Source organism: Tetrao urogallus (genome assembly GCF_951394365.1).
Source record: "Tetrao urogallus genome assembly, chromosome: Z".
Taxonomy (NCBI): Eukaryota; Metazoa; Chordata; class Aves; order Galliformes; family Phasianidae; genus Tetrao; species Tetrao urogallus.
The window spans coordinates 60,718,727-60,737,650 of NC_136816.1; the positions used below are offsets into that span (position 1 = coordinate 60,718,727).

Consider the following 18,924-nt stretch of genomic DNA (forward strand, 5'->3'; position numbering starts at 1 on the left):
GCTGTAGCTTAAATACATTTCCAAAGAGCATAAATTTTAATAATGTCACTTTTCTGTTTATTTCTATTTATGTTATCTCCTAAATATTACTGTCATTTCCTAGGTATTGAGAAGAACTAAATAGTGTCTAGAGAACATTTAAGAATTTGCTTCAAGTGTCTGTGAAGCTGAGATTTGTAGTAGTATTCTCTCAAAACGCTCTAACTTGAGGCAATGTTTTGCACATAAGCAATAATATATTAGATATGTTTCAGTTACATAAGTTTTACAGTTTAGTATTAAGAAATATGTCATTATTTTCAACAAATGCTCACTAACAGAAAATTATATTGAAAGACATCTTAACCTGCTCTCTTTATTTGCACTTGTACTCATCTACAGCATGGGGTACTTAACCACTGCCTTCAGTTTTAGCAATGTGAAAGCTGGGGCAGAATAATTTTCTCATGCACACTTGAATTCTTTTGGAATTTCCATTTTGGTGATGTGTGTTTTGCAATGTTAGTGAGCAGGATCGTGTTTGCAGAGGCTCTGACTGCGGAGCATGGTGATGTGTTGCTGTACCGTCTACTAGGTGAGAGACTGGGATGCTAAAAGGACAGAATCAAATGCATTAAGAAAATGGATGGACTGGATGCCTTACTGGAGTGTGTTTGGTCTTCAGTTTTATTATTCGGCTCAATAATGATGTCTAATATTTAGCACCCATCAAAAATCTATCTTTTTCTGTTGATGTCTCTTCACATAACTGGGGAATAACAGCTGACCTTCATCTTTTGTGCTCTTGTTCTAAAGGGTATGTTTATGTTGTGCTATAAGAGGCTATACAAATAAAATTGTTTTCTTAACAATAATGGAAAAATCCAAATGACTATTTTTTTTACTTTAGCTACTACAGATGTTTCAGGATTCTCAGTGTTTTAGCAAAATTGCCAATAATTAGGAGCTGTGAAATATTCGTATGTCATTTTGCTTGGTGATCCAAAATTTGCATATATATATATATATGTGTGTGTGTAAAATTACTATATTGCTTCTTCACTCACATTTTGTTACTTTTTAGAAGGCGGGAAATGTGACTATTCTGAATAGGTCATTGAAGTTTTATCTTCCACAATTATGCGAATACTTAAGATACCCAGTTAACAGACAAGCAATGGATTCACTAAATTTTCCAAGCTTCCCAAGTCTTTTTTACTTTTTTTTTTTGTTTGTTTTTGTTTTTTTTTGTTATCTACTTTGATTAAAAGAAGTTTGTGGCTTTACAAAAGTACTTCAGTTGGTGGCTTCTGTTTAAACGAAACACTTTTTAGCTGCTTGTGTAACCATGATGCAGACAAGAAGGAGTCAGGTGTGTCATGTACAGTCCCATGCCCAAATCAATGTGCCCACATTAGTGAATATCGCTGAATGAACTCTGCCTTCTTTGAAGTTCAGAATGTTGCTTCTTCATCTTTAATCGGCGTGATGAAAAGTAAATAATTTTCATTTCTGATTTGCATCACACTTCTATAATTTTTCTCTACAGATTTTCCATATGACATATGATCTGGCCAGTGCTGTGGTGAGAATCTTTAATCTAATTGGAATGATGCTGCTGCTTTGCCATTGGGATGGTTGTCTTCAGTTTTTAGTACCGTTACTCCAGGATTTCCCACCAGATTGCTGGGTGTCCCTAAACGGTATGGTTGTAAGTATTGTTCATTTTTCATTGTGCTTTCTAAACTTTATTTTTCTAAACAGTTAGTCTCAGACTTAAGTACATGCCTAGTAAGACAGTGCCCTGCAATGTACTCAAAGTTATTCAGGGGTTTTGTTGGCTTGTTTACTGATAAACAAAGATTGCTTTTGTATCCCTCACGACCAACAATACTAAGCTGACACACAGTCAGTAAATGAACCAGAAAATATTTTCAGTTTTGAGGCCATTTTAGTTAGTTTATTAATCCTCATTCCCTCAAAGAAGTCACTGTAAGGCATTTGGAAACACTCAATTCACTAGAGTTTTCAGTTTAAGTTTTATTTTCAGAAGACTATAGATGTTGATTTAATCTTCGTTATTTTCATCTAATATAGCCCTCTGCTTGTTTTGTAAATAACTTCTGGCTATGTTATTAAGTCCTTTACCCTAACTGTCAGGATGAGTTTTTTCTAAGTAGAATACAGGAAATACAGATGTACTTCTGTAATAGTTATGTGTGTGTGAAAAGACAGTTCAAAGAGAAAACTTGTTTATGCCTTCTTTATAAGGAAGGTTAATGATGTTCTCCTTGTACGACATATGCCTTGAAGAATTAAATACTTCTTGTGAAGCTGGATGATGAATCAGACTTTTTTCATAGAAAATACATGGATGAAGTTGTTGAAACGTGTCTGTAGCAAACAGAAAAAGTCCCAAGTAACGGTCTCATTGACCACATAAAACACAGAATCACAGAATCATAGAATCATCAAGGCTTGAAAAGACCTCCAAGATTATCTAGTCCAACCATCCACCTGCCACCAATATTTCCACACTAACCATGCCCCTTAGTACAAAATTTGAATGTTTCTTGAACACCTTCAGGGACAGTAATTTATCCACTTCCTCGGGCAGCCTGTTTCCACAATTTTTATGACACCTTTACTGTAGATGGGCAACTTGTACAGTCCCACATATTTCTATTGTAAAAACATAAGGTATTTGTTCCTTTATGTAATACTGCCTTTTACTGTTGGAGCTTAGTGACTAACACTGTCAGTCACACAGACAAGCATTTGCAGTCATTGAATGACATATTGAATGATAAGCAGCATGTTTGCTGACACCTCACTGTGTAGCTTTCCAAAAAAAAAAAAAAAAAAAAGTGACATATCTTCACAAATGGAATTGCTACAATATAAGTAGGTCACCAGGATGCTGACTGGCACGTTTTTGCATTCTACTGCATTGTGGGTTCTGCTTCATAACATCTTTCATTCGTATTCTGTTAGGGTACATTTTCTACCAGCTTTCTAAAGATCTGGATAAAATTTACTCTAGAGAGTGAAAGGAAATAAGCCCTGGCTTATGCTTAACTTATAAAGCTTAAAAAGTTTTTATATAAATAGGTAAAAACTTAAAAAGCATTTACCTTTTATCAGTGCTTAAATATTAAATTCTTCCTTATGAGCTACATTTGACCTTAGAAAGCAGTACACATTCTTAGGGAGATCTTTCTGCCTGCCTACACTGAATTTTCTTATAGAAACAATTCTGTCTCCTTACTGGCCAAATGCTCTTGGAACGATCCTTTCTGAAAGGATAATTTATTTTCTCTGACAAACTTGTTGCTATTAATGAACACTGCATATTGTTGGTGGCCCCAAAGGACCCCAAAGGACCAATATCGTGAGGAAGAGGAGATCTTTACCCATATCCATCTATTGCGTCTTTCTGTCAATGCATTCTTTTTTTACTCAAAGATTTCAGCGCAGTATTCTGTAAAGACAATTAAAAATGCATTCGGAGTTTGTCTCAAATTTCTGAATCAGAGAATTCTGAAATATGTAGGTTGCCCTGAAAGTAATGCCACCTATTAATTTCCATGGAATCTGCCAACAGATACAAAGGAAACTATTTCATAGGGTAAATCCTCAGCTACAAAACACCATTTTTCAGCACAGTCACCACCATTAGCTACGCACTGTCACCAGCAGTGAACAAGAGCTTGCATGCACATTTGCAAACATCTGCATGGCCATCCAGAACGTGGCTGGAAATGTGAATATGAAATGTGAATGTGAAAACGTTGCTGCCATTGCTGAAAAGCACCAGGTCACTGTGCTCATATCCACTGTCCTCCATCGATATTCAGCGCTCATCAGTGAATGTCAGTGGGTTCTAATTTTTCTGCATTAAGGAGTTCAGGTCCACACTTTTGCTTCATACACTCTTCCATGTCAGGCATCATTGTGTCAGACTGCCCTTTGCTGCCATTTCACATGGCAGCATAACATAACAGGATCTTGGTGGGAAGGTTTGACATACACTGCATTATAACCAACATGCACCTTTGCTATCAGAAGCCAATAGAATAACATAGGTAATAGTGTGCCTTTTGGAGCAGCCCTTGCACACCTGTTCTGAAAAAGGCAAAATTGCCCATCTGTGAGTTTCAATCTTATTTTGAGTAGAGATTGTTGTTTGTTTTTTTTAGTGTGGGCATTTCCAGGTACTCACACTGTCACATCCATGTATGTTCATAGAAAAAAAAAAATTCAAAACCAAACCAAACAAAACAAAACCAAACAAAACAAAACATTTTCACATGGGCTACAAGGATAATACACTAACTTTGCTTTGAAATAATATTTTAACAGTTAGTGATGGTGATCATAGACTTGAAGACTTATTCTTAGAAAACATATACATCAGTTTTTCAGTACACAACACAGCTGCTAGTTGGTTGCAAGCCAGAGATTTAAGAGATAATGTGATGGTGAAGGAAGTAAAGATTCCATGAGTGTGACATGCTGTCTCCTCAGTCTTTGCAACCTAGCATACTCTTCCAAGCCACAGTTGCATTCTGTCTTATACTTGCATTGCTTCAGGCTGCTGATTACAAGAACGTCCTCTAAAAACCTTCTTCTGGAAACATTCTTTTCTGTAGAAGCTAGTATGTGAAAGTTCAGATTCCACAGGCCTACTCACATTATACTATTAGGAAGAACAAAGGTTAAATTTAACGTCAGAAAGGAACAGAATAATGAAATCGAGCCTACTGCCTCTCTGAACGATGGCACTGGATGAAATTAAAGAAAAATAAATCAGTGGATTTTCATCTTTGAAACAATGATTAAAAATGTTAGATTGGACCATCAGATTGACTATGAAATGAAATGAAAGGGCTTCTCTTTGGAAGGAAATAAGATGGCCACAGGCTGGTACTGAGCCAACCTTGACCCTGAGTAGTTCAGACCACATTGGGATGTTATCCTCAATAATAATGAACTCAGATGGTGTATGTACGTCTTGGATTTCTTGGCCAATTCTTAGCACTGGCATTCCTGTTACAAAAAAAAAGGCAGAGCTGGTATCTTTCTTTAATTTTTCTAGTTGTGATTCCACCTGCCCACTTTCATATCATTACTGCCATTTCGTTGCACTGATTTTTTAAAAGTAGTTTAGTTAGTAACTGTTTGCCAGCAGGATCCTATGTTCTTTTAAAATATACTTCTCTAAAAATAAGAGACAGTGACATGAGCTCTTTCTTTAATGCTCACTGTAAGTCGTGTTCCAGCCAATCCATTCTGGATAAAACAACAGACAATTAGTGCTGTGAGGGTATATTATATATGCATATATAATATATATTCAGTTCCTTATCTTTTTTACACCAGTATTATGAGTTTAATTACTAAACAAGGTCTTCTCTGAAGAAGTTTTACAAAGTTTCCTAATGATGCTGCTAAATTTCTCCTTGGCTCAGAAAGGCTATTATCTGCAGCTTCTTGTGTGATTTATCCTCAGCTTTCTGATCTGCATTGCCTCAGACTAGTGTACTTCCATAATGACTCATAGACCAAACAGCTTTATCATACCTCAGAGTCTGAGCCAGTTGTTCATTAGAAAATTAGGAGTAAAACTTTTGCTTGAGACCAAGGAAAATGCAAAAACAGGAAGAATGCTACAGGATCCTCTCCTATAGTTAGTCTGTAAAACTCTTTCTTCTGCATTTTGTATTCACTTTCAGCTGTGGTGAATTGCAAAAACACAGTGTGTGAGCTCCAAATGATGAGCAGTTATAGCCAGGTCTTGTAGGAGACAGAGTTTCTAAGCAAGTGAAGATGTGATGACATTTTTGCCACTGGTGCCATCTGGCCATCTAGCCATCTATGTATGAAATAAAGAAATATATAAAAAGAAAGAATTATTTGCAGTAAATTCACTGTTGCTGTATTGGAAGATTGCTCTTCATTTTTCCATCATCTACGGTAAAGTCTCAAATGTTAGTCCCTGAGTAAGAGTGTCTGAAGATCCTGACCTCTGTTTTCACGTTTTTATTTGCAGTAGTTGGATGTATGGAAAACAAAGTCTACTAAGCAAGATATTTACTTGAAATTTTCAGATTTTTTACATGTAACAATGTCTTAGTTAGAAAAAAATCTAGCAGAGAAGTATAGAACTTGAACACTGGGTTTTTTAAAAGCCAGAAAACTGCAGAGCTTCTGGAAAGAGCACGCTTTGCTAGCATTTCTCACGGCAGTCAGACAATGTTTGCTCAGCAAGAACCCTTTAGGTTCTCTGGTTTCTTTGTTACAGCTTTTTCTTACTATCCTTGCAGTTCAGTCGTGTCAGACTCTGGGTTTGGTGGGGTATTTTTTAGGTTTTATGTTAGGTGGAGGGGGATTTTGCTTTATATTAACTCATTAACACCATTGGAAATCAGAAATTATCCTGCAGAACCTCATCTCTGACAGTATCACCACTGAAATGAAAATATTCTGGGAATTTCTGTTGTAGAGAGTGAAGGCCCTTCCCTTTATAAAATAAATTGTTTAAATGAATGCTTGATAGTAAAATTCAGAAGTGCAGGAGATGGTCAGGGTTTCTAAGGGCTAAGAATTATGGTAACAAATTTTAACATGCACAAAAACTAGTAATAATGCATCAACTTAGCATTTCTTAATAATGAACATTATTTTTAATTACATAATCACACACTTCAGTAAGATCTCTGCTTTACTCATCTGAGCTCAAGGAATGAATTACAGTCACGATTATTCAGCATTGGGTTTTTGTGTTTTGATAATACATTGGCTCAGCACCTTCATCCCTATGGTTAGTCATTAGAACAGCTAAGACTCTCTTGAGATTTCCCTGCATTTGGTCTTCATGTGATAATCATCATTTAGTGCTTCATAAATATTATTGGAACAACTTTTTATTGTATGGCAAGATGTTGAGCAGTGTTCAAAGCACTGATTCTTTTGACTTCATTTGCAGTGAAAAGTAATAAATGCTTGTAGAAATCATATCCCACAACCTTTAATTGGGTACTGAGTAAGTATGGAACATATGGGAGTCATGTGGTTAGCAGAGGCACTGTGGATCTCTTGAGATATATTACTACTCTAAAATATTTTATACTCATATATTTCAATATGTCTATTGCTTTAGTTAGCAAATGCTTCTATAAATAGTTAAAATATTGAAACTACATTTCTGAGATTGACTCTGAGGAAAATATTAGTAAAGTATGAATTTCCCAATTTAGACGAGTGCTCTATTTACAATACAATTTCCAAACATGGTAACACTAGTAATTATATTATGTAATCTACATTCCTAGGACAAAGATATTCCTCTTTGGAGAATGCAATAATTATATCTCTTCTAGGATGTGCCATTGTGCAATGTTGAGTTATGGCTCTTTTTTGCACGCAGCCTTGACCCATCATCTGATGTCAGGCCACTTCCTGCTTTATCAAGATAACAGAGTAATGCTGCAGTTTGTGCCCTATTCCAGAAGGTGAAAGAGTTGCAACCTGTGTTAGGCCAAAAAGTAAGATAGCTTAGGACAGTATATTAGTCTGTGTGATTTGACGCTATAATAAACTGCAATGGAAAATGCTGTAGACACGCAGAACAAGATATGCTTCATGTAGACTGAAGCCAGATGTTAACATCAGTACCAAAGTTTTACGCTAAGCTAACGAGTATTAGAGAAAAGAAGTAGCTGAGGACACTATTGATTTAACTCAGTGTGTCATGATCAATGGAGAGGAAAACAAATAATGTTCTCATTTTTTACAATTGCTGAGGCTTTAAGAAGGCCCGCGTAGGTTTTGGCGTATGCTTCTCTTTCTGTTCTCAGAAAGGTGAGGAGGCCATTCATCTTTGCTGGGCTGCAATACACATACTAATGAAAGAAATAATAACTTGTTATTCTTGCCTTCTTGCTTTTGATATACTATCTGCAATTCTACTCATATCTCCTGTACTCTGGGACTGTGTAATCTGACAGTAGATTTCTGATGTGCCTACATAAAAGCTGTCATTAGATTTCCTGTGCCTTGTATTTGTTTAAAATATTTCATCATTTTTATTTTGTGCACTGTCTTATTCATTTCTGGCAGTAAATTAATTCTGAATAATAAGTAAGTTCCTGGAGTCCAATGCAGCATCTACACAATATGATTAAAATTTGTTTCCAATGTGGCTGCTGTTTTTTGACCTAAAAATAATACTCATTTGTTCCAAACTGTTTTCTTAGTGTTATGATTTTTTATGTCTTCTATTTCAGATTATCTTTGTCTTTCAAGCCATGATATATCAGTGCAAGGCAGCTTTGTTTTTCTTCTAATAAATTTGAACTGTAGCAAAAACACACTGGTTTACGGTTTCACAATCACACCTCACTGGTTCACGAAGCTAAAATGATGAATAATAAATAAGATAAAATGATGATGATAAATATATTCATCTTCATGGCTTACTGACAGTGGTGTATTCCCAGGTTCTCATTTAGAGACCACTGTTCTAATATAGTGAACTTATTGACGTGCAGATCCTTCAGTGTTGAAAAATAAAGGTGAAAAATCATTTACAGGAAGGCCTGAAACTGAAATCAGTGCCTCAAAGAAAGTTCTTAGAACACAGTGCTATCAGCTTTGGAAATTAAAAACTCAAGCATTATCATAAGCCCTGTTACCTTACTTTATTGTAACTAAAAAACTCAATGTTTCAGTATTGGTGCTATTATTTTATGATGACAGTGACAATTAGTTAACTAGATATTAATGCTTAGTGATTCTGAAGTAGTATGCCCCTATTTTTAAGTGCTGATTGTAACATTGTGCTACTGATGAGTTAATAGCTTCTAGAGAGGGAGACTTCTGTAATGAATTAGTTGGCTGCCTTGTGTGCTTCTGTTTCTTTCAGATAGAAAGCTGGTCTTCCTTACAGAGGATAAGAATAATGAAACAATTAGGTAGAGGAAGCATGCAAAAGCAAAATGTTGAACCTAATGGATACTTATTTCCACACTTTTTCTTCATTATTGTGAGAGCTGGTAGGAAATTACTCAGATGTGGATTCAAGGAGGGATTTACCCGTTTATCATCAAACCATAATTCCCATGTTTCTCCCTGCCAACAATCAACCCAACTCATGAATTTTTATTCTGTAGTATATTGTGATGGGATTTGGGGTAAATTGTAAATTATGAAATATTTTATGTAAGCCTTCAACTTGAAAGACTACAAAAATCTGCATGTAATATGGTTAGCTCCAATATTACATTTGATAGACATCCCAGGGAAAAATAATAGGCTTCATAATGTGTTTTAACATTTTAACATTTCCTTAATAAAAATTGAAGCAGAGCAGAAACATAAGTTGGTTCTATTGTATTTTAGGTGATTGTATCCACCACGTACCCCAGAATGAATACTCAGGCAGTTTTATGCACCTCATTGCCAAATACAGTTTCTCTGTTGTAAAAGAGGGCACTCCCTTTGTTTAGGAGGAACTGGATCAGGATCTTTTGTTCTGTCTCTGTAAAGGACAGTAAGTGTTTATCTGCATGTGGTAGTTTTCCGGGTTCAACTGACACATCCCTTTGCAATAGTTATTCTGAAGCAGCTCTTCACAGCTGGACTGAATCTCCAGGCACTGAATGCTTGGATATCTATTCCAGAGAAGCTTTCTCAGGATAAGTCCAGATGTAGATAAATCCAACTGAATACCATTATATCCAGCTGCTCTTCAGCAAATCTTTTTTTTTATGTTTCTTCCATTCCAAATCTATGGTAATATGCACAGTGATGCACAGTGTAACTTCCTGATCTGTGTGCTTAAAGAGTGTATAAAGAATAATTGGCTTTGCAGAGGCTGCCTATTATTGCCAAAAGGTCATTTTCAGCAATATTACAATCATATTTCCTCAAGGGCACTAATTTTAAAGCTTTTAACTGAGCTTTTTTTACCATGTCAAATTTACACTTTTCACACATGAATGTTCTGATATCTGAAGTATTTCTGGACAGAAGTTCTTGCTGAGATGCAATTAGAAATTAAAATTGCCCACCTGAAATAATGACACTTTAAAGGCTTACACTTTACATTAGAGAAGTGAAAAAACAAGGTACTTTGTTCCGTGCCTAGGTCTGAAGTGAGGCGCTTTGTATGCCAGGCTCTTCAGATTTTGTCACTGGTCCATATAACACTTCTTATACTTTGCAGTAGTTTTTTTTTGTTTTGTTTGTTTGTTTTCTCATGCAAGAAGAACAGCAATTTTGGTATTAAAATATTGCTGAGTATTTTAAAGAGCCACATAAACTGCCATACAATATTTTTTATATCACTTTAATAAATCTTTTCTCTTTGTCTAGAATGACATGGTTTTAAAAAATGTTCATGACAGTCTCATGTGAATAATGTTGAAGAAGACAGAGACGAATACTGTCAGGTCTAATTCATTACCACAATTACCTAATTTTTGCACTACTGCTAATACAGTGCTGTGATATAAATATTTTGAAGCAATCTCTTTGCTTCACCAAGCTAAAATATTCTTTGTCACTTGAATGAGACCAGAAAATAGTTCCCATGTTTTCAGCAGATCACTCATGTAGCCTTTCCACTCATTTCAATCCACCTGTAATCCATAATGACAGTCAACTTTATTTTAAGGTTTAGATAGTGGAAAAACATGACATTTTGCTCTTTTGAATAATGAAAGCTCCTTTGATATACTTCCTCTCATGTACTTCTTTGCATAGAGTTATTTTGTTCCTTTCCTCAGACTTAATTCTAAAGGTCGGATCTGAAAAATACTTACATACGTACATATTTTTTATAAAGTATTCTGTTACTTACATTTGGGAGTGTTCCAGCAGACATCTGTATTGCTGAGGAAGTCTTGTGTGTTAGTTTCAATAAATTCACAAAAAGGCTGTGTTGAAATTCAAAAAACTCAGAAGCAGTTATTTTTTTTTCCAACACTACAATCATCATGCACTTAATCCTACCATTAATTATAAAGAGAAATAAAATCTGTCCTTTTAAAAATAAATAGAAAGAAACTTCTAGAGTAAAACTTCAGAGGGAGAAAATAACTTTGTAATATGAAATGGGACTCAACTCACTATCATTTTCAATCTAATTTCAGTGAAATGAGAACTTTGTAAGTTTTTGGTTGGAATTAAGATGCTGTTTGAAGGTTAGCTGAAACTTGTCTGTATCTGCATGCTTGAAGCTTACAAAACCTGGCTGCTGTAAAAATAAATTATTGTTGTCACTGTTCATACTTAGTGCTATTCATAATGCTTTTCGTTCCCTCTGAAGGATTAATGGTTTGATTACTTTCAATTGAGTATATAAAGCCAAAAGGACTTCATTTGTTTATAAATAAACATGTAATATATACACAGAAGATTATCAGATTTTTCAGATCAATTGTCATTTTTTGGGTATCCACTAAATATGGAGATTCCACGTAAGAAAAATTTCCAGTTGTGCAAGTTAGAGTCACTATTTTTTTTTTGTAAATATGCACTATTTTCCCTATAATGTGAGTCTTCAAGATTAGCGGCTTTCTCAACCGTGGCAAGGTAAATGCCATGCTTTCATGATGTAAATATTGTGTCCTGAATCCAAGAACTCTTGTTGTAGCTTTCATTGTGTACTCTATCCTGTGTAATGCTATCATCCCTATAATAGAGCAAATATTAAGCTTTCACTCTAAGCATTCTTCTGCTCTCAGTAGATGCTTTTTTTGTCTCTCACTTGGTCCTCTTTGCAATCGTGGTATATTTGCATTGAAGCTACTGCACAAGAACTGAATTCACCTAGACAAATCCCTAGCCACTCTCCAAGAGCCCCTCACTGATTTCCCAAAGCCAATACCCTTACTGGTCAAACAAATTATCCAAACTGTTAATCCAGAAAGGTGTGGGGAGGCATTTCTGGTCATAAAAATGCAGGAATGCTCAGCAGGGGAGCTGCTGGAAATGATTTTACATTAATAGGTGCTTAATGCATTTGATAGAGAGAAAGTTTCCCCATAAGGTGATAAAGAACACCTGCATTAACCTTCTAATCTGAATCACCATCTGCAGGATTTGGGGTTATTTTTTTGCTCCCTGTACAGAGAGCCTAGGGAGACTCGTCAACTAGCTTAGCTGTTAAAGTGATTAACCAAAATCAGATGATGTAAAATTTTATTATGCCTTTTCCTGTTAATGCACATTCTCTCAAGCAAAATCCAGGACAAGGTGGTCCACATGTTAATGTGGATACCTGGATGCAAATAACTCTATGAAAGGCACTGTTCCAAGCCTATTCATCCTCCATTGCTCAGGATTGTGGTGTCCTTCATGTTCCTCTCTCCCTCAGTCATAGCCTCCTGTGGCTGACTGCTCCCCATGGTTCTTCTTTTGAGATGAGTTGTCAGCCTCAGTGTTACCAATCTGAGTCAGAACATTTTCATTCTCTGTATGTGAACTGAGGAACCCAAACTCCTTTAAACTTCTCAGCAGGTGGATGTTATAGTTGATCCGCAAGATACTTTTGAGGATCTTCCTCTAATCAGAGGAGTATGGATTCATTCTTCAGAGAGAGGCTTTTCTTACTTATCACGTTACAGTTCTGGAAGTATCCCATATGTCTTCCAAGCATACAGTCAAATGGCATTACTATTATTCTATGAATAGAACAGCTGTCTCATTGAAACTACTGAGTAGTGAAAAGGGAAGTTAGCTAAATTAAAATCAGACCCATTATAAGTTTCTTTTTTAGGACTGAGTTCTTCACTATATTGACTAATCTGTAGAAACAAAGAATAGTAGAATAATACCCATTTCTGACTTGACTACAGATCTTTACCAATACGACCTATTCTAATTACATCTTTCCCTCTCCTTTACATTATGGAAATCTTAGTGGAGGTGGGTAATTCAGAACTATGAATGGCATTGTTGAAATGCTATTTCCCTGATCAGCAACAAAGAATATATTTATTTGAAAACTACATGTGATGAGAAAAGAAGCATTAACTGATATGCTCACAGATCATGCAGAATAATGCAGATAATGCAAGGAAACTGTCTATACAAGAGCAAACATGGACAGAGAATAATGAATCAGTGGTTTTAGTGCACCTTACTTTCAGGTAAGTAATAACAAAAGCTTGGAGGAAGAAGTAGGAAGGTGGGCAGAGAAAAGAAGACAATAAGGTAAACCCTCTGTATTCTTTGTATTATAGAATAATAATAATATATAATAAATATTAATAATATAATAAATAGAATGATAATATAATATATAAGGAAACATATCCAACCTTGAAATGCACTTTGTCTCTTACAAGAGACAACAAAATCCATGTGGACATCTATGGATGTTTGTTGTGTAGTTTATACAGCACAGCATTTTACCTTTATGCTTAAGTAAGTCCTGAGAACTGCACAATTATGTATGACTACATTCAAGTTTACAAGTTTTATTCTTTACAAGGAGAGTGGTTTTCTTTACAAGGAGAGTGGTTAGGCCCTGGAACGGGCTGCCCGGGGAGGTTGTGGATGCCCCGTCCTTGGACGTGTTCAAGGCCAGGTTGGACGGGGTCCTGGGCAACCTGATCTAAATGTGTATGTTTGGTGGCCCTGCTAGGCAGGGGGGTTGGAACTACATGATCCTTGAGGTCCCTTCCAACCCGGGTGATTCTGTGAAGTTGAAGATTCAGCTGCTGAGTGTGCATTCACATGGGATTTCAAGACCAGCCTAGTGGCCATGTAAACTCCAACTTACAGCCTGTCTGGCCGCTTTTCAGAGTGTCAAGAGTAGATGCCCAGGAAAGATCAAACCAGTGTTCTTTAATAACTCCATCAGTGACACTGACAGTGGAATTGAGCAAGTCTGTGGCTGACACCAAGCTGTGTGCTGCAGTCAGCACACACAAGGGACAGGATGCCATCCAGACAGACTTGGACAGGCTTAGCAGGGAGCCCAGGAGAATATCTACAAAGCCAAGTGCAAGATCTTGCATTTGGGTCACTGCGAACCCCTGCTATCAATACAAGCTGGGATACAAAGGGAAGGAGCTCAGCCCTGTTGAAAAGGGCTCAGTGGGTGGTAAGCTGGACATGAGCCAGCAATGTGCCCTTGCAGCCCAGAAAGCCAACAGTACCCTGGGCTGCATCAAAACAAATACTGTCAGCAGGTTGAGGGGGGTGATCCTGTCTCTCTGCTCTGCACTGATGAGGCCTCATCTGGAGTACTGTGTTCAGATGTGGAGTCCTCAGTAGCGGAGATACGTAGACCTGTTGGAGCACGTCCACAGGAAGGCCACAAAAATGATCCAAGGGATGGAACACCTCTCCTATGAGGACAGGATGAGAGATCTAGACTGTTCAGCCTCAGGCTGCAAGGTGACCTGAGTGTGGCCTTTCAGTATTTAAAGGGCAGATGTAAGAGGGAAGGGAACAGACTCTTTAGCAGGATGTGTTGTGAAGGATAAAGGGAAATGGTTTCAAACTAAATGAGGAGAGATTTCAACTGGGTTTCAGGAAAAAAAATTTTACAGTAAGGGTGGTGAAGCAGAGGAGCAGGTTTCCCAAAGAGGTGGTGGATGCTCCATCCTTGGATTCAGTCAAGGTCATGCTGAAGCAGGCTCTAAGCAACCTGATCAAGCTGTAGGCATCCCCATTACTTGCCAGGGAGTTTGACTAGGTGGCCTTTAAGAGTTTCTTGCAACAAAAATGATACTATAATTTTGTGATTTTGTGCATTGGTTTCGGGCTGCTAGATCATTTTTTCTTCAGTTTATTATTTTGGAATTCCTGGCAAACACTGAGAAGTACTTGCAGTGTTAGAGCATTTGAATTTAAGAACACGTTATCAGTGAAACTCGGATGACATCTCAGAAAAAGAAAAGCCTCTGATGTAAATCCTGCCAGTTTACTTTGGCACCGATATTTACTTTTTACATAGAGCCAAAGGAAAAGCTCTACTACAAAACTGCTTTGCTTCCTGTCGTTGTCATTCCATAATAAAATAATACACAGCTATTTGTAGGAGATAGTGTTTGATGAAGGACTGTGATTTACCAGAAACACAGATCAGCCCTCAGGAGGTCTCAGATATTTAGTAAGTTAATTTCCTGAAGAACTGTAAACTAACCAGATGTAGCCTAAAGTCTCAAAGGTATCACATTAGGAAACAAATTGAAAAACTGACAAGAAAAGTGCTGCTTTCAATACCAGCTAGAAGAATGCATAAAAGCTGCACTTCATCTCTGCTGTAAGAGTTGCAGTAGTTGAAGACAAAAGAATATATGATAGAAGGCTAAGGAAAAAATAATTGAATTTTCCTATTTAGTACCAAGTATTGCCTTGCTGTAGAAATAATCTATTCTATGAAGCACTGGAATCTATAAAGCACTGGAGTCTATAAAGCACTCATGAATCCTAGTCCTGCCTCTTATGCTGAATCACCTTGATTAGTTTTTAAGATTAAACCAAGTTCAGGCCCTGTGTAGACACATTCGCCTGAGTAAATTATGTCAGTATCTTTTAAGCTATTGTGATCTGCAGTTAAATATATATATATTTTAACTTTCTTAGGGCATATTTCTGAAACACTTATAAAAAAAAAAGTATTTTGCTACAGTTTGCATGTATATTGAGCGAGAGTGAAAGTATTCTTAACAAAATCAGGCTTTCAGTATTTTGATATGTTCTTAGTGAGAGATCATTACGATACTATGATTTTGTGCATATCTGTCTATCCACCTTTCAATTTAAATATCAAATTTTCATATCCTTTTCTTAATAAAAGCCTTTTCTACTACTTACTAAGTTAGTTGTTTCTTCTACTGTGTTTGCATAGCTTCAAAATCCCTTTGATTCAATCTGCAATAGGAGCACTCAGAATGTTACAAATTCATTTGCAAAAGAGATTTCCTTTCCATTTGTCATTTTATTTCAAATCAGATGCTCCACATAATTTGCCATCTAGTCTGAATGGATCACAGAATGTAAAGATATAGCTTCTTCTGTTGATATATCTTTTCTGAATTGGTTGCAAATACTGTCAATGACAATTTTATGTTACAGTTTTTAGTAAAGCAGTATCCTGTGGAGTCATGAGTCAGGTTTATATCACTTCACTCCTTCAGCCATCTTCTGGAAAGGCTCTATATTAAGCTCACGTTATCTTCTGCCTGTTCTTGACTATCAGGTAACTGCTGCTGAAAATTCAAAGCTTTTCTCAGTGGCTGAATTATAAAAGCATTTCATAAATGGCTTGATTCAGTGCTCGAGGTTTGTTAAATAAACAGTGTTTTGCATCATATCCACTCCCTTTCACCATCTGAAAGGAGCAGAAAAAGAGACTTTATACAGTCTTTCATCAGGCACGCCATTCTTTTGACTCTTTTTTCCCTCTTTTTTATATTCTTAATATTAAAGTAGTTATCTCTGTGATGCCTTCTTTACCCAGTTAAACAGAAACTTGTAGATGTACTTACTTATTTTAATCAATTATTGTGACTTCATAATAATTACTGTGTATTTACTGTCATTACAACAAATTGCCCCTTTGTGAACACTTTTGTGTCTGTTCCAGGCAGTCCCTCCCTTAAAGTGAGGATGCAGAGTTTATTTCAGGATTAAAAATAGTGTGATAGAAATTTCACCAAACTTTGAGTGTGTTGTGAGTAACACAAAGGTCTTTATAACATTATTGGATGTTTGGTCAATTTTTGGGGGGGAAAAGTAGCTCCAAGAACAAAATTCAGCATATAACAGCATGGCAACATTATCAGTCTCAAAGATAAGAATTTGTAAAGGCTTTGGTTTTTGGATGTATTTTGGGTAATGACCAAAATTTCAAAGGAAGAAAGAAGGAATGCACTCTGGTGGTATTATTACTACTAAAAATGATGCCACCGAAAAACTTTGAAGGCAAAAATATTCAAAAATTGCCACAAGCTATAGGCAGGGTCTATAGCACCCAGATGTCACCTTGCAGAAAAAACTTGTGTTCTTTGTGAGAGCTTAAAGGAGCTGGAACACAAGCCTTTTGAGCTGCAGACTCCTACAGTGAATTCTGTCTCTCATCATGCAGGGAAGCTTAGATAAGACAACAGGTACATTTTGGAAAAATCTCTCATTTTTATCTGTCCCCAGATTTGTCACTGATTTGTTTGCACAGGGGCTGCGTGAACACTGGTAGATGAAGTGTGCCCTGGCTTGTTTTCTCTCCTGGAAGCTGTATACCTGTGGCCATTTTCCTGAGACAAGCTGGCCACAAGTGAGCTGCTGATCACGGGTCATGCTTGACCTGTGCCGACTGTCTTCAGGAGCTGCCTGTGAGAATATCAATTGGTCCCAGCCAAAACCAGCACTTTCTGAAAAACTGCAAACAAATTAGTGTGAAAATAGCATGAGAACGCTTCCAGGAGCGTTAGACTTTAAATGGGAAAAACAGACATAGCCTATGCTTTTAACAGCCTATGCTTTTTTTTTAGTGCTTTCAGAATAAAAATTCTGAAGTCTGCCAAATCTTGACTTCGACTTCTTTCTTGTTAAAATAATCCATTGGAATGGAATATTATTTTAAACGCAAATAGTGTGTTAGAAACACCCTTTTGTCTTTTTGTCATCCATTCCCATCTTTTGGACCCAATGACCTGAAAAAAAAAAAGGATGAATCAAAGTGGTATAACACGAAGACAAAAGAAAAAAAAAAAACTTTTCCCCTCAGATTTAATTTTGTGATAATATAGGTATAGCTGTAAGAATCTACAGTTGTATCTCTGATTAGATAGAGATCTGCAAAGACCAGCATTGAACAATGTGCAGGGATACCTCCTCAATGAGCTGCTAAGCTTACAAATGTCTACTGATGTGCACCATCTTTTTGAAGGCCACTGGCCTACGCATGTGAAGATAATAACTCAAATATATGTGCAAGACAAAGCTGTGTGCTAAAAACAAATATTTGCACTTCTCTTGCTTTTAATGAATTTCCATACCGATTCCACAAAGAAAGTAATGAATTCTTACCACAAAAATGTAATCACAGGGAGATATTCTTCCTGCTTATTTTTAATGGGGAATGATGAATACTCAATTATTTCTTCTTCATCAAGAGAAAAAAAAAAAAAAAAAATCAGTGTATTACACTTCTACATTGTTGTTTGATGGCTAGTGCAAGAGACAGAGCACCAAAACATGAATAAGCTGTAATGACAGTAAAGTCATTGTACCGCTGAACTAAAAACTGTAACATAAAATTGTCATTGACAGTATTTGCAACCAATTCAGAAAAGGTAACTGAAGACAAAGTAAATATGTAGTCATTACTCCTCCGGTTGAACCTTTTTTTTTTTTTTTAAACGTAATGCCAAACACTTATAAAAATGCTTTCTGCCTATATTGGTTTTGAAAGTATATGCTGAGTCATTTGCACCATCTGTTATCTGTGCACATATCTACAAAGACAAATGTTAAGAAGATTCTGAAGACATCTGTTTATTCCACTGGGCTTACCAAACCAGTTTTGCGTTTTTTTTTCTTCTCTTTCTAAATCAATAGACATACAAACTTCCTAAAATATATTCTTTTTCCTGGCACTTCTTGAGATTTGTAGAACAGCAGCAGGATATTTAGTCTTCCAACTCTGATCCCACCTTGACTTTATTTACTAGTTCTAAGAAACACGAGATTTTTAGCAGTAAAAGCTATGTTGGTATAAATTTTGTGTGATAGTACATTCTCTATGGCATGTACTTGAAAACAAAATAGGCATTGCACAGCTTTTCCACTGACTACCTTGGTTATTTGTTGTGGTACTAAAAGAACTCATTTGAAAGTTGAAATTACATTATATTATTTTGCTGTAAATTACTGAGATTTTAACTGACTGTCAATCTAAGGTACTGTGGAAGCCAGAGAAAA

At 36.4% G+C, this 18,924-nt stretch overlaps 1 protein-coding gene across 1 annotated transcript in view; it reads left to right on the forward strand.

The window, feature by feature from the left end:
• Positions 1–18,924, forward strand: part of HCN1 (hyperpolarization activated cyclic nucleotide gated potassium channel 1) — a gene marked incomplete at both ends in the record, with an annotated part of 194,068 nt that overhangs the window by 95,572 nt on the left and 79,572 nt on the right. The window contains one exon of the mRNA XM_079548805.1: positions 1,529–1,690. Coding sequence (XP_079404931.1) covers positions 1,529–1,690 — 162 coding nt within the window. The remainder of the gene's footprint in view (positions 1–1,528; positions 1,691–18,924) is intronic.